The sequence below is a fragment of the Zeugodacus cucurbitae genome, chromosome 2 (genome assembly GCF_028554725.1).
Source record: "Zeugodacus cucurbitae isolate PBARC_wt_2022May chromosome 2, idZeuCucr1.2, whole genome shotgun sequence".
In the NCBI taxonomy this organism is placed as follows: Eukaryota; Metazoa; Arthropoda; class Insecta; order Diptera; family Tephritidae; genus Zeugodacus; species Zeugodacus cucurbitae.
The window spans coordinates 84,655,414-84,677,555 of NC_071667.1; the positions used below are offsets into that span (position 1 = coordinate 84,655,414).

Genomic DNA, 22,142 nt, shown 5'->3' on the forward strand with positions numbered 1-22,142 from the left:
TTAGAGTGACCAGTTTAACTCAACTAAAATAATGACATCGACAATTTGCACTTATCAATTTTGATTTGTTATCATTAATTCTTGACTCCAATTAACAATTAGTAGTAAAGTTATTAAAATGCAATGGAAAGTAATTTATGTCACAGTAGGTACTACTAGATTCGATGAACTTATAAGGGAAGTGGTATCTGCTCGCGCTTTAGACGTTTTGGTGCGTCGAGGATGTCAAAAGTTGGTCATCCAATACGGTCATGGCAGACCTGTACAGAATTCAGAAAACATACTTCGGGATTATGGTATAACTGTAGAACAGTATGATTTTAAACTCGAAATGCCCAGGACTGACATTTTAAATGCAGGCCTTGTAATTGGTCATGCTGGAGCAGGAACTTGCATGGATATACTAAATCACGGCCGTGCGGGGATTATTGTTATTAATGACAGGTTAATGGACAATCACCAGATTGAACTCGCGCAACAATTGAGTGATGAAGGCTATCTATATTATTCCAATATTGAAGGGCTTGTCGAAACTATTAAACAAGCTAATTTAGAAGAACTAAAACCATACGAAAAGCGCAACAATATGGAAAGCTTTGTAAAATATTTGAATGAGATGATTGGAACATAACTGATTTAAACTGTTAAGCAAAGTATTAAATTAAGTGTTTTGACTTGTTAATTTGGTTACATATATATAAATTTTATTATGCTTTAAATGTGAAACGCAGAAAATATTTCTTTATACATGTATGTATGATTTTTAAACATTACAGTAAAATTACAAAATGATAAAGAGCATTCCCATTTAGTCTTCTATGTATTCGAAAGGCTCTGGTGGCTCTGGTTCCTTGGCATCGTCATTCTTCGGTCCGTAGGCAGCTACTGGTTCAACCAGTTCTTGTTCCGCCGCTTTGCCGGTGTGTTGTAGAACAATAATACCACCAATGGTAACATCTTTGAGGGGTATGTAGGCTTGTGACTCGGCAACGCTTACAACTTTAAGCTGCTGACGAACAACACGAGCCGGATTCTGCAGTATTTCAAAGTTCGGTTCAGGTTCTTTCTTTTCCTTCTTTTCTTTTTCATCTTTCTTCTTATCGCCACCATCCTTATCCTTTTCATCCTCCTTCTTCTTTTCCTTTTCCTCTTTCTTCTTCTTGTCATCTTTTTTCTCTACCTTCTCATCAACATCCATTTTCTTATCCTCCTTCTTGGAATCTTTGCTGTCCTCGTCGATTTCCATTTTGTTATCCTCCTCCTTCTTTTCAGCTTTATCAGCAATTTCACGACGTCTTTGACGTGCAGCTATCGAGAGCACAGCTGTGGCGACCTTTTCGCGCTCTTCCGATTTCTTTTCTTCCAATGGTGCCGGATAGGCATACAGAGATGGTTTTGCAGCGGATTTGAATTCCATTTTGGGCATCTTCAGATCAGAATTCAACCCAATCACGCATGTAGGGGTAAATGCCAACGACAAAGAATGGGCTAACGGGAACCAGTACCAGTACTGGGTGAAAACGAGCATACCAACAACAGCTTGCAAATTGGTATGTCCAGTACGTGATTGCAGAGACAGCGTAGCATTGCGACCACCTCCATCAATGATGCCTGAAAAAGTTTGTGTCTTTATTGTATTTTGTTTCGGAAATATGGATTTTTAATATAACAAACCTTGTGCCAAAATGGCACCGAATTTGGCCATAACATCCTCATGTTTATTGCTGATCACCTCGGCATAAAGTTGACGGAAGAAACTATTCTTGGGACAAGTCTGGTCGGTGTGTTGTATTAGAATCATAGCAGAAGCAATAAGCGCGCCTTGACGCACAAAGTTTACAGGATCGAATTTAACCATGGGTTCCAAAAGGGCGATTGCCTCACGTAATCCGGTGCCAGCGCAAGCAATACCCAAAGCCATGGCAGCACCATAGCGCACATGTGGGTTGTATGATTCAGCGAGTAAACTTACCACGGATGGACATTGTTCTGGGGTGCGGAATAGAATGAAACCAATTGCAGTTACGGCAGCACGCCGGACATCATCATTCACATCAGAAACTGCGACATGCAATAGACGACGGATGGCTTTGTTGCTACCGGTACCATTATATGCCATGGCAATGGTATACATTCCCGAACGGCGCAAAACAGGATCTTTGTCAGTCGACAAACTGGTAACCAAAGGATCGGCCTCTTCTAAGCGAGCGAACATTGTTAGAGAGATACCAACTGCCAACCCACGGAGGATCTTCTCGTGCTGCGTTTCTTGGGCATACGAAACCATATCCTCGATAGCTTGGGCGTTTTTAGAACCCAACATTACCATACCCATGGCAATACCTGCTGCCTCGCCAGTTACTGCGTCATCTTGGTACAAATTAAATTTCAGCTGTTCATACAGATCCTGACGATGGGTGCCCATGGCTGCCAGACCCAATCCCAAGCAGCCACCGTGACGTACATTTTCATTCTGAGCATCTTTTAGTTGTTGTAAAAGGTAGTCGATGATATTTGCACCATGATTGGCGTGGATCAGACCTAAAGCATAAAGACCACCACCCTCTGAGTAACCGGAGCTAGGGCCAGTCTCTTTTGGCAAGTAACTTTGCATGAGACCCAAAGAATCCTTTTCGTGTCCACGATGGATGACTCCCAAAGAGGCTGTGGCGGTCAATTTCGCCCAATTGGTTGCTCTTGCCAACCAATCCAAGTTGTCACGAAGAAATTGATCTGATGTGGTGCCAGCATGCATGAATGCATTAGCGATGACGGTGGCGGTGTGACAAATCGACACACGTACAGCTTCCTTTGTACCACGGAGAATTTGCAAATCGGCGTGATTGCTGCGAATCAAGAACTGCAACTGCAGATCAATGGTTACTTCACCCGATAAAATCGAAATAAGTTTCTCAATATTTTTCTGATGAGCCTTTTCTGAGTCATTCAAAGAATCAATTGTTCGCTCAATTTTTGCGTCACCTGATAATGAAAAAAAAAAATTAATATAATTACAACAATAATGAAAAATTTAATTTTACCTTCTGCATCTCCAGCGGAATCCTCCGATTTAGGTTTATCTTCGCTGGATGCTTTTGCATCATCACTGCTGCTAGGGTTTGTACCCTGTGGCTTAAAAGTGGACGGCAGGGCCGTTGGGATAGGTGCTGTTTCTTTAAGTGCTTGGAGCACTTTTCCCAAAAATTCTTGTGTGGCTGATTCGTATAAATCGAAGGCAATTTGATATGCCATTAAATTATTTCCTTCCACAGAGGAACGTGTTAGTTTGTCTAGTACTTCAGCTACAGCCAGAGGATCTTCCAAAAATATCAGGCACTGACACATATTCACGTAGTCTGGTACACCCAAATCACGATACAATCCTACCAAGCAACGCAGCACTTCATTGCGGAATCCACGGTTCTGAATTAATGACATGGTGACATTGTAAGCGTAAGCTAACATGCCAGCAACATCATCAGACTTCATAATAGATTGTTCAAAAATATCCATGCGACGGGTTTCCAATGCAATTCCCAATGCTTGACGATATTGACCGTCATCCAAGCAACGTTGGATCATGCGGTTGACAATGGCTTCTAGACGTGTGTCAACCGCTTTAGCGTCTTTGGGATTCTCAATGAAGGCTATACGTTGTGCAATGTAAAAATCGATACATTTGGCAATTATAGTTTCAGTGTATTCATTGCGAGCATTAACGTCGAACAAATCTCCAGCGCCTAATGCGTAGGTTAAGGCATCTTCAAAGGATCCCAAATGATAGAATACCTTAGAAGCTACCATTCCAGCCAATTTGTTTTCCGGGAACGAACGATCCTCATGGAGCATTTCAATTTTTTCAATTGATTCCGAAATCTCGGGCCAAAACTCGTCTACGATGTTATCAAGCTTCTTCAGAGCAAATACCTTCAAATCAGGCATTGGCTCATCCAATAGCGAGATGATACCAGCGGCGGACGTTAGCGTCATTGTAGTTGTTGGTTGCTGAAAATGACAAGCGACATTGTACATATAATTAAGGTTATGTTTTTAGTTTATTGGTTGGTGTCAATTGATGTAAAAACAGTCAATATGCATTTTCGTAAGTAATATTTTAATAACATTTTTCAATGATTTATTTACAGGGCGATATAATTTACAATTAGTTTACATATAAACTATACAAATAATGCATCCATTGCAAGTATAGTCAGAATTTTGTTTAATGTTTTCCAATTTCGAAACTATTGTTTAATGCACATACCTTAACGGTTTTTCACAAATTTATTTAGTTTTGACGTTTTTTTCCAACTAGACTGCTTAAAATTTATGTATATCTCGCTCAATAATTAATATTTTTTCACTCCTTTTGAGAATATTTAACACCAAATGACAAAACTGCAAATCACTTTTGTCAAACTGGTTGGCTTCCATGACATCTATAGGTGGTGTATGTTCAGTGCAATATTTCTTATTGAATTTGGTGTTGCCACATTTTTGTTAGAAAGGTGAAAGCTCAATTGCTTGAGTTTAATAAAATATAAATTTATTTTAAATTTTAGACCCCAAATAACAAAATGTTAGAAAACCTTACAAATTTATGAATTCAGATAATATTAAATAATACAATTAAATTAAAAATTAATAAAATTAAAGAAAGATAAAAAAATCATAGGAGCTAATATAAAAATGCTCACATATATGTATATATGTATGTACGCATGTAAAGTTGGTAACACTATACACATATAGCGAAAGGCTGAAGGAAGCGGAAATAAATTGAAAGCCTTCACCGCCAGTAGTCTAAAAATAATACTTAAATTGTGTTTAAAATAGCCACTTACTTTCGAAAATGCCACAAAACAGAAGTGTGCGAATTCTTTCGGCTGTAACTCCCAAAAGAAAGACATACAACAGCCACAAGAGTCAAAACAAGTTAACCTACTTTCGGTGCAACAACGCACACGCAATTTACATATTATTTCGTTTGCCGCACGAAAGGCGCCGTCGCCGTTGTAAAGCAAGAAATCAAAATCAAGTTCATTGCACCGATACCGTCTGCAATTAACTGCAGCGGGGCTTGTCCAGCAGCGTCATCAACGTCAGCGGCATTGCTATCAATGCGCAGCATAGCACGCCCGTTCAGGTAAGCCAACTGAAATGTAAAGCTGTAAGTGGCGAGGCTTAAATATTTTGTCATGCCGATGCCGTTGTCAAACCGGCTTTATGGACACACCGTCTTGGCAGTCAGCATTTGCACCACTTTTTCATATCTTCAGACGCACATACAAACTTATGATGGAATATGCTATGTGGTATGTATATGTGTGTATTTATGACGGTTTAATCAACAAACTGTGCTCATTTCGTATTTTAACATCAATTATTTGGTCGTCGTCTGCTGTGTAGTGCTTGCGGAACGGCTGGACGGCAGCGTGCAACCGAGCTAATGCTTTGCCAATTGCTAGCATTTCACTAGCATACACGCACATACATACATACATATATACTTGTGTGCGTTTGTATTTGTTGTTTGTTTTTATCACTGATACACAACCCACTTCAGCGAACTTTACAATACGCTTTTAATTACGTCAAGCCTCTTGATTGCGTCCATTGTCAAGGTGAGTGCGTCACGTTCAATGCCAATTCAAACTGCAAGCAGTTGTTGGCGACAACCACGGCGTAGAAATTGATTTAAATGAAACCGTTGATGCGGACGCGGGAAAATCGATTGCAACTCTGAGTGTCGGCAAAAGAAAGCATTTCAAATGTTTTGAATATGGAAGAGTTTGCTGAAAGCAATCTTGAAATTGTTGATTTATAATTAAAAGCGCAGATTAAATGCGGCAATGAAGCGAAGTCATTGAACATGTAAAAGCCGGCTTTTGTTGTTGAAACAACTTATTTCAAATAACAAGTCGAATTAACGCAAAGCAAATGTGTTTTTAAATTACATTTTATTGCTTAGTGAAAACTTGCATATACATACATATGTCATTGTCAGCTCTTATGCAGGTCCTAGGTTGACCTAACCTCTTTAAACTTATTATTTTTATAAATCATTATCACTGCAACACTAATTACTCGAGGATGAGCTAATGCGAAGTACCGAAGTTGATAAGTGAATAAGAATTGACTTCTGAACTGTCTGCTAGAACCCAGTTCATGTATGTTACGTAAAATTCATGTTAATATGTGTTTCCAGTGATACATCATGTGAGTTTACATGCGCAACTCGGTTCCCGGTGGTCGCGTGGGGCAACATTATAACACTGCTTCTACGTTCAACGGCGTCAATTCATTCATTCATTCACAAATTCATATGCAGTTGTGGGCTTTGTGTACAAATCTAAACACTTTGAAATTAAGTACTTCCGCCGTGACGAGTGAAACTGAGTCGAGCTTATATCATTTGTTGTCATTGCTGTCAACACAATAGCCAACAACTGTAGGCAATTTTCACAAATGTACACTCACATACATATCTACGAAAATGAAAACAAATTTACCTCCTCTAAGTAAACACAAATGCAATTTACATAATAAATAGCAGCGTGTATGAAGGGTGCTTTTTTGGAGTTAGATAATTTCCAATAAGGAAACATATCTTATCAGATTCCGAAGTGAAGATGGTGTGTATTTCCTATTATATGGTGCCGAATTGGACCGATTGAATGTCCGTAATAAGATGGCCATAAGTTCTAAATTCCGTTGAAATTCAAAAATGCCATAAATTAAAGCCAAGTGTTGGTTAATTCTTTAATTTAATAATTTTTCAGTATCATTCATTTATTTTGCTGTATCTTGTTCGAAATAACATATCTACAGCTCTTGAAAAAGCACCCTATATATATGCACAAGTTCGCACGTACACTCGTCAGCGCTACTACTTTTGATTTATGTGTTGGCACACTCGCACTCATCCATATATTTTGCGAGCATTACGCACAGCAAATGACGCTGCTTACCGCTAACTCCGTTCCTCAGACGCAATATTCTGCGTAGGTGATCACTATTATTTTTTATTTTATTTTTCTTTACAAATGCACACATTTACATAATTCATACTTAAATCACACGTTCGCGTTTTATTTTTATTATTATTGGCCTCCTGATTTGGTTTTAGCAATTTGCATTTTTAATAATCGTTTCATAAATTACTTAGTGAGTCACTCGTCGCTTCGTTTTCAGTTAGTCGGTTGGAGTATAGTTTCTTTATCGATAGTTACCTTACTCTTTTGTTAAATGCTTAACTAATCCAGCTTTAGTCGAACAAAAATCAAACTCTACAAGTCGCTTATCATTCCCGTCTTGCTTTATGGTGCAGAAGCTTGGACGATGTCAACATAAGATGAGGCGACACTAGGAGTTTTCGAGAGGAAAATTTTGCGCAAGATTTATGGTCCTCAGAACATTGGCAACGACGACATTGACATAGTTCAGCGAATAAAAAGACAGCGGCTACGCTGGCTAGGTCATGTTGTTCGAATGGATGAAAGTGCTCCAGCTCTGAAAGTATTCGATGCAGTACCCGCCAGAGGAAGCCGAGGAAGAGGGAGACCTCCACTCCGATGGAAGGATCAGGAGGAGGAGGACCTGACTTCACTTGGTGTTACCAATTGGTGCCAAACTGCCAAAAGGAGGGATGCGTGGCGCGCTGTTGTAGTCTCGGCTATAACCGCGAAAAGGGTTTTCTACGCCAGTCAAGAAGAAGAAGATCCAGCTTTAGTTCGTAATCCCATTAACGTGGACTTCCCGAAATACCCATATTCCTCTAGTTTTGGAAATATATTTTGAGAATGAGAAAAGATCTAACGAATTTAATGACATGATAAATGTTTATAAACCTATAGTTACGATTTTAAGAGGAAAGGATCACACTTCGACCTATTGTCTATTGTGAGCGCGTCGCCTCGCCATCGCCTATTATCACATTATCTCATTTAACCTAGTCGCTTCAATCAGCTATATAAATCGTTAACAAAATATAGAATTTAATTTAAAATTTGTTTAATGAGTATTATAATGAATAAAAAAACTTTAATCTATGAATTCAATATTTAAAACGCGGTAATCACTATATAACCAATAGATCGATTCCAAACAACAATATTTTAGCTTAAAAACGCATTTTCTTTTCTTTTTCTATTAAGATGTTCACTTTATGCCGTTAAAATATTTCATCTAGAATAAATCATAGAATATATCATAGAATAGAAAATCATAAAATCTGAGCGATTTCATCTATGTATATATTAAAATGTTATGATATTAATTTGGTTCAAATCGATATGAGAATTCATCTAAGAATGGGCGGTACATCACTTTTGGTCATTCTATAAGCGTGGTATGGTTCTATTTTGATAATTTGCAGTCTCAGAGTGCCAAAGAACATATCTTCCAAATCGGATGAAGGTATTTATATTTTAATCAATAATCAATGTGGTATAACTCTATATCTAACTCGGTTAGTTTCGCTTTTGGTAGATGAACAAAACTATTATACCCACTGAAACAAGTTGCGGGAGTACAAAAGTGGTTAGATGCACTTAAACAAGAGGCACGATTAGTAAGAAAAGCCTGTAATTTATACTGTTCGTATATAATGTTAATCATATGAGTTACATACGATGAATTATCTACAAATACAGACGAGACGAAAAAAGCTTTTAGTATATATGCAGTTGGGATGCATTGTCTCAGAGCACAGGTAATTGTTAATCTGTTAGCTGTCTGTCTATTAAGTTGTTTTAAATAAAACTCAGCTTTGCGCAAATAATGTACGCGATTACTTTAATATGAACATACTATATATCTGATTATATATATACATATGTACTAAGCATGTGGCTCTGTAGGTGAATCGCTGGAATACCATAAAGTTCTCACGCGACATCGATCGCAACAGCGATGTTGAAGCGCCGGCATAAATTACACTTCGTCGTCCACACTTCGAAGCACGTTGCAGTGCTGCAGAAAAACGAAACTGGTTCCCCGAGGCGTTGAAATTGAAATGCGAAAAACCAGCCACAACTGCGCGTTACAGCGGAAAACTCCGCGCAAATCTCTGTGACTGTGCCACGAAGCAAACGACGACGGTGTACTTAATTTTATTGCCAATTGCCATTATTGCATTATTGTTGTAATTGCGCTGCAGTCGCAGTGCTGCCGCTGTAATGAGCATTACCTGCGCAAATCTTTGAAGTTCACAAGAAAAGAATCTAGTCGGATGAGTTGAGATAATGACTTTTGTGCGGAGCCTGCCGGCCACTTTATTGTTGCTCATTGCTGCATTGCAATTACATTCTAAGCGCGCGGCAGACAATGACCGCTGCGCAAGTACGAGTATAGCGCATGCGCGCCGACCGGTCGCAAATCGTCGTCGATTTCTACGCGGTGCATACTTGTAGTTGAAGCATTGTGTGTGTGTTTTTGTACAAATGTTTTTACAATTGTAGTATGTACGTGGACATACCTTTGTATGCGGATGAGTCCATTTTGGTATCAGCGACTCAAATTACCTTCCATAATCGGCAAGTAGCGAGAAATGCTGTAATTGAAATGGAAAATGCCGCAGATTACCAAGAATGCCAAGCAAAATGAAAATGTAGAAATTGCATTCGGTCGAGTCGATTTTACTTTTATCAAGAATTTCACCTTCAGCCCATTATTATGACTTATTATTATGGTGGCGCGGATATGTTATTGGTATTTCGCTTTATTCTCTTAATGGATTTTCTCCAATGTTTTACTTTCAATGAGGTTTGATGTCTAATTGTCTTACACTGGTCTTTTCTATTTTGAGTTTTCGTTAGATAAAGCAGGTTATAACAAATCCCTGATTGAAGTCATTCAGTAAAACCGTCAACCGAATGATCTAACGGTTTAAAAAAGTCCTCTATGATATATTTTTCTGAGGCTATAGTGTCTTCAAACTATTACAGTATTTCCACTATTTCTCTTCTCCTCTCCGACTAATTCTCTCGGCAGTTCGGATCATTATTAAATCGTTTGTATGTCGAAACGACCACGTGTATTCCAACGGGGTATGTAGAGTATCTGATACACATATAGGCATAATTATATCTCGTTGTGATCCATTAACAGACGTATGTATATATCTCTGTATGTTTGTAAGAAAATAAATAAATCCTCTTCCGCTCCTGATTTTTTCTCATTTACCTTTTCTTCAGATGCACTTATCATTCATTATTATCTTTGTGCTTTCACCACACTATTCCACTATTTAAAGTAGACAATTTTATAAACAAACACTTGTGTACACCGACCCACACGTTTATTTGCATTCATACAGAGCTTAGTGCTAGTAGTAAATCTAAGAAATTTATTATTCCACTGTTTGTACTGGCTGAGACGACATCTGTAATGAGTATTTACAGCCCAAGCGCTCTCGGCATACTATACAAATTGAAGACGCAAGTTTTTTTTCGAAATACAAAGTGAGGCACATAGATATCTATTAAGACCCTGTCGAGAAAGCTAAAATTTAGTAGTTGTTTATAGGCTTTGCTTCATACTTGCATATAATATACGAGGTGTGTTCAAAAAGTAACGGGAATTTTAGTTTTTTTTTTGAAAAACAAATTCTTCAAAGTACTCCGCATTAGATATAACAAATAAAAAAATTCAAAGTGGATTTTGGACAAAAATTCCCGTTATTTTTTGAACACACCTCTTATATAGTAATGTATATCATATTATCAAGGCTTCTCTCAAACAATTCTGCAATTTTTGTCATGAAAGCTTCGCTCGTCCTCATTAAATACTATTGTAGTTGTGATTTGTTTGTTGTACAAGACCGATAATTTGTTTTAGTTTCTAGCCCACATGTTTTCGAAGTGCTTAAGCTACCTAACATCTAACATACAAGTGCCAGGCACCTTCCCCCAAGCTACATCTAATAAAACGTTGCCCTACATTGCTTGCAGCAGTTTTCATTTTCATTCTCACTGAACGAATTTTATTGTGATTCTTCATTTCGAAAATTTGACTGTAGGCCTAAACAGCCATATTTGAAGTAAAAAATAAACTTTTTGAGCGCCAGAAATTATAAAATATTAATGGTCTTCTTCGCATCTCGGGATCTCAAGATCTCTCCAGATTTTTGCCTGATGGACGCTCTCATTATTTTCTGTTGTATTGAATTGACATTTTATGATTAAAATAATATTTCAAATGCATTTGTAAATGATTACAGCACATGAATGCATCACATCTCGTTGGCCAACCATTCTCGATATTTATTTAAAGCTAACCGCAAAACCGAATTATCCGAAATCCGGTGTGAATGAGTAATGTTGCAACATTCGTTTCATGCCTTCGCACACTTGAATGGCAGCGGAGCAATGACTCAATTTCAACCGCTCCACGAACGAACGAGTGCGACGTCACAGTGCCACAGAGGAGGCGTCGCACAGCCCAAAGACTCAATTTGGTGCAACCGAATGGGAGTGGTGCTGTGCTGTGCTACTCAGCATTTGTCTGCTGCGGTTGGCCGCTTGGGCGTCTTCAGCGAACGGCAGCAGTCAACGCTTCTGTAATCGACACACAGGCAGCGACGGCGACAGTTTCACGGTGGATGCGCATTGCGAACAATTCGAGACATCTCGCTGCTTGTTGTTGTTTCTTGTTTTGTGGTGAAGCAATCACAAGTGGTTAACATGACTAAAAACAAATCAGGCTCAGTAGTGCGCGAGCTACTACAACAAATTGCATTCAGTTTGCTGTTGTATTGTTGGTGATTGTTGGCAGCAGCAGTGCCGTTCGGTTGCTCGTGGGTGTTCCGTTGCCGATGGTGTTGAGCGACGCGCCAACCGACCTAGACCCACTTGTGGTGTGCACAACCAAACACATATTGATTGCTTATTTGCGCACAAACACACACCACGATAAATATATCTGTATGTGTGTGTGTGAGTTACATCCGTATAGAAATACGAAAACATGCTGGTGCTTAGTATGCATGTGGGGCGTCTATTTAAAGCACCGCAAATTTGTTTGGCCTCCGGTGCCGTGCCCAGCACTGCCTGAGGCGCGATTAGGTAGCGTCAACTTGGCCAACAAAGCTTTGTACAATGTACAAATTGAGTGCAGGAAATTACCACACTTGTTGCAACAACTGTTGCAACTGCCGCAAAAGAATGCCTGCCACACAGCGGTGGGCAATTAATGAACGTTGGTGTTGAGTTTACTCTAAATGGTGTGCCATATTTGTTGCTTCGCTTGGCATTCATTTACAGTTATTTTGTTTATGACTGAATTTATTTCACATGCCACACTTCCTCACTTTTGTCTTTGAGAGTGAAAAGTGCAAGTGCGTAGCGGAAGTGAACTGAGTTTCAAGCCCATTTTTTGGTATCCTGCTTGCAACAATAATAATACTAGTGACATATATGTAGTAGGAATCAAAGCGATAATACAAACTCGAGCAGCTGACTCCAGTAAAGTAAAAATTGAACCACTGTCAATAGACCTAGTTAAAATTTTATGTAACCGCAGCTAACTTACTGTGGTTCTTACCTTCATTTATAGTAAAAAAAAATAAAAGTACCCTATTAGGTTAGGTTAGATTGGGTTTTATGGCTGTTCCCTACTATAAGAAACAACCAAGTACCGTATTATAAAATAATAATATGATAGCAGAAGTGCCTCGATCGTCCCTCCACTGGGCTTGCTAAACCACCAATAATCTTATCGACAAGAATAACCTGCAAGGCCTACCAAGCTTTTGAAAATAAAATAGGAAAAGAAACTCCAAACATAAGGCAGAGTTCAAATTATATATAACATGTATTTTCTAGACGTTTGGTAGGAAAAGAAACTCCAAACATAAGGCAGAGTTCAAATTATATATAACATGTGTTTTCTAGACGTTTGGTTTTCAATGAGGTAACATTTTTCAGAGCTTGACAGCTGTCACTTGATTTCATAATGAATAGAGCCTTACTCCGGAACAACGTTTCAAGCTGACGGCCAATTGCTACAAAAAGGGGTAATTGGGGCTCTCGGCTGGAATTCATTCGAGCCAGTCGCGGTGGTTACTTGCCCGAAATAATTTTTAGAACATAATACCAAACCTTTAGCTTCATAATAAAGCTAAATTCTTGGCCATAATATATAATTTTAAGCATTCAATTAAAGCATAATCTTCCTGAAAACCACATGTCTAAAAAAACACCCTTTATAAGCTTTGCTTTAATAGTTTTTGCTAATGGAATTATGGATAAATTTTTCAAGCAATTTAACGCCTTAATTTAATTTTGCCATCATCCATTCGACAGACTATATATAAGTATATGTATATATGTATGTATGTATATACACGCTGCTCTGCAAAAATGTACTTGACCAGCTTCTTGCTTGCATTATTAACGCTATTACGGTATATGGTGTTCTGGTTATTAAGCACAATATGGTATGAATTAGGAACACCACTTTAACAGGTGTTGCTTGGTGATGGCCATTATGCAACAAGTGAGCTAATAATTATGAAGGATTTTTCTATGCCAAAATTACAGTGATTCATTTAAATTATTTCCGGTAATAATTATTCATGAACATTTAAACGATTTTCAAGAGTTTTGTAAAGTCGGATTAACTAAGTAAATAGTGAGTACTTAATAAGTTCCGGTTATTTTATCGGTTATTATGGATAGATTATTATATTAATTTTAATTAAAATATTTATTTATGTACTTAGAGAGGGCTTTCTGTAGAGTAAAATAAAATATTTGGAGCCATATGTTTTGGAGAAAACGACTACCAACTGATCAGTCTGTTTTGTTGACAGTTTGAAAATGATTTTCAGCACACAGTACACACCTGCGTACTAATGTACTGGCTCTGGCCTGCATTACCATTACAAAAACAGGCAAATAATTTAGCTCAAAGTTTGTATTTTAGTTGTGCACATACATACATACTTAATTATGATTTGAAAAAGTGGGTAAAGCGCACATTAAGTGACAAAGTAGAAAGTACAAAAGCAGAAAAAAAAACGCAAAAACGCGGTTAAATGCATTATACATTAGTACATACATACATACATAGGTATGTGAGCAGTGAAAAACTGAAATTCATCTGTGACACTTGCAGCTGGAATATGGCACACGAATCTGTGACACTGTGACAGCGCAGCTTTGGTCAGATAATTCAATTAACGGGGTCTCATACTATAGCTGGTGTTTGAAAGAGAAAATAGTCGAAATTTCATACACCATTTAACCAATTAACTGATTAAATTTAAAGAATCAGCATTCTGACAGCCAATCTCAATGAAATGCGTTACACTCAATCAATGACGTGCTCACACTGATAACGGTTAAGAGTATTATAGCCCATTTTCACATTCAATTAACGTGTCAACAAGCAACTGACGGCCAATGCGGCGCATTGACGAAATGACTGACGGAATTGGAGAAAATTGGGTTAAGCGATAAGCGTTACACGTAGTATGTTACACGCAAGTGAGTGGGGCATGCTTGTAAATACCGCACACCTAATTCATAATAATGGTAACGAATTGGGCACTTAATTCCACTGGTGACATATTTCCTGCACTGTGTCAGTCACTAATCAGGTTTTGTCAATTAAACGAATTTCGGTGAAAATACTTAAATCAAGTCGTAAATGAATCTCTGATCATAAGTTAACCTCAAAATATATAATTTTTTTTATAAAATATGCACTTTTTAAAGAGTCATCCAGATCATAGAGATATTTAGTTGTGAGAACCTCCGCGTAATTTTCTTCTGAAATTCCATAAAGTTATGAACGAGATGTTTTAAAACAAGTAAGGAAAGGCTAAGTTCATTTTATACTCTCAGAATTTATTGATATATTTTTATTAAGATATTTAAGAGATTTTGACAAATGAAGCCAGAGATGATATACACTATTTGTGTAAAGTTTTATTCCGCTATCTTCATTGGTTCCTTATTTATATATTATAAATTGAAGGAATTAGATGGAATTCAAAATTGAGTTATAAGGAAAGTAGTCGTGGTTGTAAACCGATTTCGCCCATTTTTTGTCTGTGTTATCAGGGTGTCAAGAAAATCTTACATACCGAATTTCTTTCGAATCGATCGAGTAGTTCCTGAGATATGGTTTTTAACCCATAAGTGGGCGATGCCACGCCTGCAATTTCTTCTGTAAAATTTTGTGTTTCTGACGTTTTACGTTAGTGATATAACCCACTTTTAGTAATTTTCAACCTAACCTTTGTATGGGAAGTGGGCGTGGTTATTATCCGATTTCAACTATTTTCATGGTGTGTGGTGGGGTACGTAAGAGAACTGACTGCAGAAAGTTTGGTTTATATAGCTTTATTGGTTTGCGAGATATATACAAATTATCGATTTGGGTGCGGGGCACTTCCTCAAAAAAAATTACATCCAAAAATGCCCCTTCCTAGTGCGATCCTTTATTCCAAATTTTATTTTTATAACTTTATTTATGGCTTAGTTATGACACTTTCTGTGTTTTCGGTTTTCGTCATTTTGTGGGCGTGGCAGTGAACTATTTTCGAAATCAATTCTCTCACGGTCCCAAGGAACATGTGTGCCAAGTTTCATTAAGATATCTCAAATTTTACTCAAGTTATCCGTTGCACGAACGGACGGACGGACAGACAGACTTTCGGATTTTGACTCGTCTCGTCACACTGATCATTTTGATATATATAACCCTATATCTAACTCGTTTAGTTTTATGACTTACAAACAACCGTTACGTGAACAAAACCTTAATACTCTCTTAGCAATATAAAAATAACGGTAATTTTCGTTTTTTGAAAAAATATTTATCCACTCGTCTACATTAATCTTATCGCCTTTAATATAGTCCCCATTCAATATCAATCATTCATTCATCATTTCTTCCAATCGTCGAAACACTTCTCAAACGCGATTTTTGAGATTACCATTGGCGCTTTCAGCGATTTCTCGTATGCTTGTAAAACAATAGCGCTTTAGGGTTCAACATAATAAAAAAAGGTTTAACACTTGGATTCTTCAATGAATTTTTTAAATTTTACAATTCCCGTTATTTTTTGAAGACACCACGAATGTATGTATCTACTTTGTTCTTCACCCAAAAATAATATTAATTACCTTTTCCCTCTCGAAACATTTTCCTACTGGGCAAGCCGTTGTGAGATACTACTCAGAACTGATAGCATAATGATAAAATCACTTTACGGATTAATTTCTCCTATATGTATGATGCCGTTAGTCAAGCTATAAACTATAATTATTTTTATCTCATCATCAACAGTAGCAGAAATAGCGCGTGTGAGAGACCTTTCATTTCCCATAGAGCAGAGCTGTGTGTTGCTGGCGCTGTCGTCAGTGGTGATGCCTAACGGGTCAGACCTTGTGACTATGTACAATTAAATATCATAAACGCACACACACAATCTATGCATTTGTTTATTTGCACTTGCCAGTGACTCTTAAGCACTTGTCTACTGGGCTATTATGGATTTATGCCGTTTATCCGGTCGCGGTTAGTGGCGGCAAAAATGTGGTCTCGTAAACTTGCACAGCAGCCGGCTGATGAACGTGCGCAATCGTGTATATCTGTGTGTGTGAGTGCGCACTTGCTTCCAAACATGACTCATTAAGTGGTTAGTTTTTGTTGTTGTTGCTTGCTAGTTGGACGGTTATTGGCACTGGTTACTAAACTACTTTCCTTGCGGAAGATACGGACGCACATACATATGGACATAAAAGGCGGCTGGGCTGCTTAGCCAATCCTCTAAAAATACACACAATCATCATTCATTGTGATAACAACTACAACAAGTTCTCTAGATTTGGCTATGGCATGCGGCAAGCGGCTGTGGCAAGAGTGCGGCACTGCTCGGTAACCGATTAAGCACGCACGTGACCACTGCAGCGGCAATCATTCATAGTTGGTAAGCATGTGTGGAGCTGCATGCATTTATCTAATCCTTGTTATGTTTACACTTGGCAATCGGGTTATGGCCACGAGTGCCAAAATTTAAAAGTAATAATAGTAGCAAAACCACTTAAAATTATCGCACTTGCAACAAAGTAATATTTGGATTTGAAGAGAGTTTGAACATAGATTTTATAAATTAAGGCCGGGCTTGTCTCCGCTGGCAATTTGTAATGTAGAAAGTAAGTGAGGACTGGTGGATTTCGAGTGGAACCCAACTCATATTATATGGATCTCAGATTTCACTGTTTTAAAGTAGAGTTATACAGTGATGTTCGAGTGTACCTGTGGAGATTCCGTAAAGAACCCCCCTACTATCTTTATAGCGAAGGTGAGTGGGGCTATTAGCTGTTCACAATAACTTAATTATATATTCATTCATGCATTTAATGAGTTCAGTGTCTATATTAAAAAAATCTCCGTACCAGCTTTGCAGTCTAACAAAATTACAGTCCCATAAAGCTTTGTTTTTCGCATAATTTCATAATGCAATTTAACGCCATAATGCCATTCGTAAACGCTTTCGGTTGCGCTGCTTGTTTTCATTGTTGCAGACGAGTTTCCATGTAATTTTTTGAGGTTGAACCAATTAACCGGTAATAATTAAAAATTTTAATCTTAGCTCTCATAAACATTTGCCTCTACATGAATTATTACTTAAGTGCAATATTTTGCCATTTGCGCGCATGAACTATGTATTCAAGGCAATTGGTTCGGCAGGAGTTAGTTTTTGGAGGTCTCATACCGTAGCTGAAGGCCGACTCTACCCAACTCGTATTTTCTTTAATTTCATCGGTTAAAAAATAGTTTTTAGAGAATCTAATATACGTTGTAGTAGTCTCAATTTAAGAATAATAAAATTTAATGTAAATTATTATTACATTTTTAGATGTTAGGTTAGGTTGGAAGGAATGCCAGTCCCCGCTATCAGTTACATCGGATCACTTCGCAATCATACTAGTTAGTCGGCACGTCGGTCTCACCTTTGTACAGTGTCTACAGTGGAATGGGAATAAGTAGGAGCTCCGCTATCCACTTGTAATTTGCTTCTGAAAGAATGGGTCTCAGCTGAGCTGAGCAAGCGCTAAACAGTCACTAGCACCAATTCTGTCGCTAGATCCTTTTGGCCGAAAGTAAATCGCAAGAGGTCAAAGGTACTCTTCGCCCTCAGTAAAATCAATATTTTCCCAGTCATAGGAGTTCTAACTGAACATTGTTCTAACTTTTGGATATCCTCGGGAATTAGCGGATATAGAAATAAAAAACCTTTGCGGATTTATGGTAGGTTGCTTTGTCGATTCTTAAATTTAAGTGAAGTGGCTACTTAGATTAGGTTGAGTTCAGAGGCTAATTTGGCATTTATAGGCCGGTCCATTGCGATGCCAAAAGACTCCTACATACAGGCAGATGATAATTTTTATATAAGAGTCGTTTTAGATCTGTATGTAGGCGTGTTTAGAAACACCTACTAATGTTAATACCCAGTATTTACATATATTAATTAATTAAATATTTGTTAAGTATTTATTTTTCATCTTTCAAATAGTGACAGCCAGCTACAGTCAATGAGTTAACCAACTAGTTTGCATCTCAACTAATGCTTAATTACATTTCCTTGTAAGTGAAATCAGCTTACTACAATCTAATAATACATGCATCCATATTCATATTTATCAAAGCAAGTACGATACGTGCTATATACATATATGTATGTAGGTATATGCATAAAGTGTCAAAGAAAAGCGCAGTTACATATTTGCAATTAAATGTTGCGAGCAAATGATGAATACGGCTGTGTAAAAGCCACATCACTCAACTTGTTGTCGCTAAACCGGCGGGAAAACCTTTTAACTTGGCACGAATTGTCTCTGTCAATAAGGTACATGGGTACATGTGCGTCCAGCGAACGGGTATTAGCAGGAAAGGCAACGAGTTGTGCGCTTATAATTATCTTATTTTTCTCTTGAATTTTGCACGAGGTTTTCTGTAGAGTTTCGTTATTATTTAATTATTTCGTTGTATAGTTACAAGTCTCATTAAAAACAACGATTATGGCAATGACTTTTGAGTTGTCGCACCTTGATTTAAGACTGCCAACAGTTGTCAACATCGGTCAACATCGGCAGTCGCCAACTGATTTGTGGATTTATTTGCTAATTTATGATTACATTTGGTTCGTGTTAAATTACATTTATCGTTTGTCAGGTAAAATGTGCGTAGTTGGTTGTATGCACTAAGTGCAGTAACGAGTCGAAGGAGCTGCTGTTACATTAGCGGTTATCTGCGATAGGTTTGGCTAGTAACGGTGTGGGACTTGAGCTTGTTTTGTGAAGGAATGTCAACCAATCATAAAGTTCGACTTTTCAAACATCAAATTATGAATCTTAAATTATGAGTTGTCACACACAAATATACGTGGCATCCGAAAAACTTACTTAAGTTATTGTTGCTGGAGCTGTATCGATGATGATTCTTACTAAAAATCTTGGTTTTTGATAAATAAGCTTATAATATTGTTTTGAGGCACTTCAATCGTTTATAGCTACGAGTAATCTTATAAGTATTGATTATAGCTTGAAGGGTTATATACAATCCTTATAAAAACAATTCTTATAAAGATGTTCTGAGCGGTAACATTCAGTATTAGATGTACTTGTTGTGTTTTATGTTGAATGCTGTCTGTCTGTCCGTCCGTGCAAGCTGTAACTTGAGTAAAAATTGAGATATCTTAATGAAACTGGGAACACGTGTTCCTTGGAACCATAAGAAGGTTAAGTTCGAAGATGGGCGGAATCGGATCACTGCCACGCCCACAAAAAAAAAGTCGTAAAGAGCTATAACTAAGCCATTAATTAAGCTATGAAAGTGAAATTTGGGGCAAAGGATTGTTCTGAGAAGGGGTTGGATATACTTTTTTTGGGAAAGTGGGCGTGGCCCCTCCCTGCTAAGTTTATTGTATAAATCTCGTAAACTACTAAAGCTATATTAACGAAACTCTCGGGAGTCGTTTTTTTCAGGCATTTGCTTATATAGTCCAAAAATCGGATTATAACCACGCCCACCTCCCATACAAAGGTTACGTTGAAAACTACTAAAAATGCTTTAATTCAGTAAGGAAAACCAACAGAAACCTTAAATTTCATTATAAAGAAGGTCCAGAAGACCTGCACTCAAAATGGTAAACAAAATTTTTAATGAGCGTGGTTCCGCCCACTTATGGGTCAAAAACCATATCTCCGAAACTATTCGACCAATATCAATGGAATTTGGTTTGTAATATTTGCCTTGCATCCCAGTGATATGTTGTGAAAATAGTCCAAATCGTTTTACAACCACGCCTACTTCCTATATATCAGAACTTTGAAGTTCATCTGACTCGTTTACTATACATAAAGTAAGCACTAGTGAAGATATTGGAACAGAACATGAGGACCTCGGTGCTTCTAACCTAATATTAGTTTCCAACTTTCAATTGACTTTATACCATATATATGACGAATATGTGGGCCAAAAATTTGTTATATTAAAGAAATTAAATAAATAAATTGCGAGAGTATAAAATGTTCGGTTACACCTGAACTTAGCCCTTCCTTAGTTGTTTGAACACACCTCTTATATTGCTTAAGTTGCGGCGAGTGTTTATTAAATGCTAAATTAAATTGTTTTGAGAAGTCTATTAGTCTATATGTGTATCCAAATTAGCCTAATAATTTAATATATATATATATATATATATATATATGTCATTAACCGCTCACCTTTGTCATCTTTAATCTATGAGATCTTCACGTGAACCTCTCGTATATACAAAGACATTTGCATATAATATTATTTCATATTTTAGCTTTATTTACGAACACATGTATTATTGTATACATCTTCTTCTGTGTAAATATTTTTGTAACTAATGCTTGTTTCATTAGACGCGTGGTTTTCAATGAGGAAATAATTTTTTCGGAGTTGGTCATTTTGACAGCTGTTGCTTGATTTATAAATTCTTGGCCACAACCTTAAATTATTTCCTATTTATTTCTTCTTGAAAACCTTCTTCTTCTTTCTTAACTGGCGTAGAAACCGCTTACGCGGTTATAGCCGAGTCCACAACAGTGCACCACGCATCTCTCCTTTTGGCGGTTTGGCGCCAATTGGTAATACCAAGTGAAGACAGGTCCTTCTCCACCTGGTCCTTCCACCGGAGTGGAGGTCTCCCTCTTCCTAGGCTTCCACCAGCGGGTACTGCATCGAAAACTTTCAGAGCTGGGGCAATTTCATCCATTCGAACAACATGACCCAGCCAGCGTAGCCGCTGTCTTTTTATTCGCTGGACTATGTCTATGTCGTCGAACAACACATACAGCTCATCATTCCATCTTCTGCGGTATTCGCCGTTGCCAATGTTTAAGGGACCGTAAATTCTTGAAAACCACATCTCTAAAAAAACAACTTTTACGTTTCAGGAAATAGGGTTCGAGGCCATTCACTAAAAAAATATAAAACATATACAATTTCATAAAAAAACACATGAAATAATACCCAGATGATTAGTCGATGAGGTTGAATAAGTTTCGAAAAATTAAATTGCAAATTCAGTGCTTAAGACTGCAATTTTCTTTTAATTATCTAGAAAAATAACAAATAATCAAAAATTAAGTATATACTTTTACACTTCAAATACTAATTCATTTAAATTTTAATTAATTGGCGCCCAAAATGTTGGACCACCCTAATACACATACCCATACCCATATAGGTGGCACATACAACTGAAGTGTCAAAGTTCACAGAGATCTAATTAGATTACAGCGATTTTCAACATTTTAATGGATAAATAAAGTTCGCGAATCCCCTTGGGTGCGAATGACAGTCAACAGCGCGCTTGTCTCCTCTGTGCGCATAAACAATGTGTTTCATATGTGAAGCTTGTTGAATCCTTCAGCGCTTGAGCGCAAGACATGTTGAATTGTTTTGCATCCTAATGGCTTCTGGGCCTCTGCGACAGTGCACCGCCGTTGCAAGTTGATGTTTTCATTTTGTTTACGTTTGATTGTTGACCAAAAACATGCACACGTTGCTCACATTCGTTGCATTGCTCCTAGTTGCCGGTTCGTATACACCGGCGCACTTCATTACAAGGGGATTCGAATCTAGTAAGAATT

General features: G+C 37.6%; 2 protein-coding genes across 2 annotated transcripts; one reads left to right on the top strand and one right to left on the bottom strand.

Moving 5' to 3' along the window:
- The first annotated feature begins 118 nt into the window (after positions 1 to 118).
- LOC105218260 (UDP-N-acetylglucosamine transferase subunit ALG13 homolog) lies at positions 119 to 801 on the top strand. Its single transcript, XM_011193712.3, has one exon. The coding sequence runs from the start codon at positions 119 to 121 to the stop codon at positions 629 to 631; it is 513 nt and encodes a 170-aa protein (XP_011192014.2). The 3' UTR covers positions 632 to 801.
- Positions 683 to 4,434, bottom strand: LOC105218250 (26S proteasome non-ATPase regulatory subunit 1). The gene is made up of 4 exons (XM_011193700.3): positions 4,265 to 4,434; positions 3,042 to 4,005; positions 1,675 to 2,982; positions 683 to 1,611 (listed from the first exon to the last, which is right to left on the bottom strand). Exons 2-4 carry the CDS (start codon positions 3,988 to 3,990, stop codon positions 809 to 811), a joined length of 3,060 nt encoding a protein of 1,019 aa, XP_011192002.2. The 5' UTR covers positions 3,991 to 4,005; positions 4,265 to 4,434; the 3' UTR covers positions 683 to 808.
- Between the last annotated feature and the right edge of the window lie 17,708 nt (positions 4,435 to 22,142).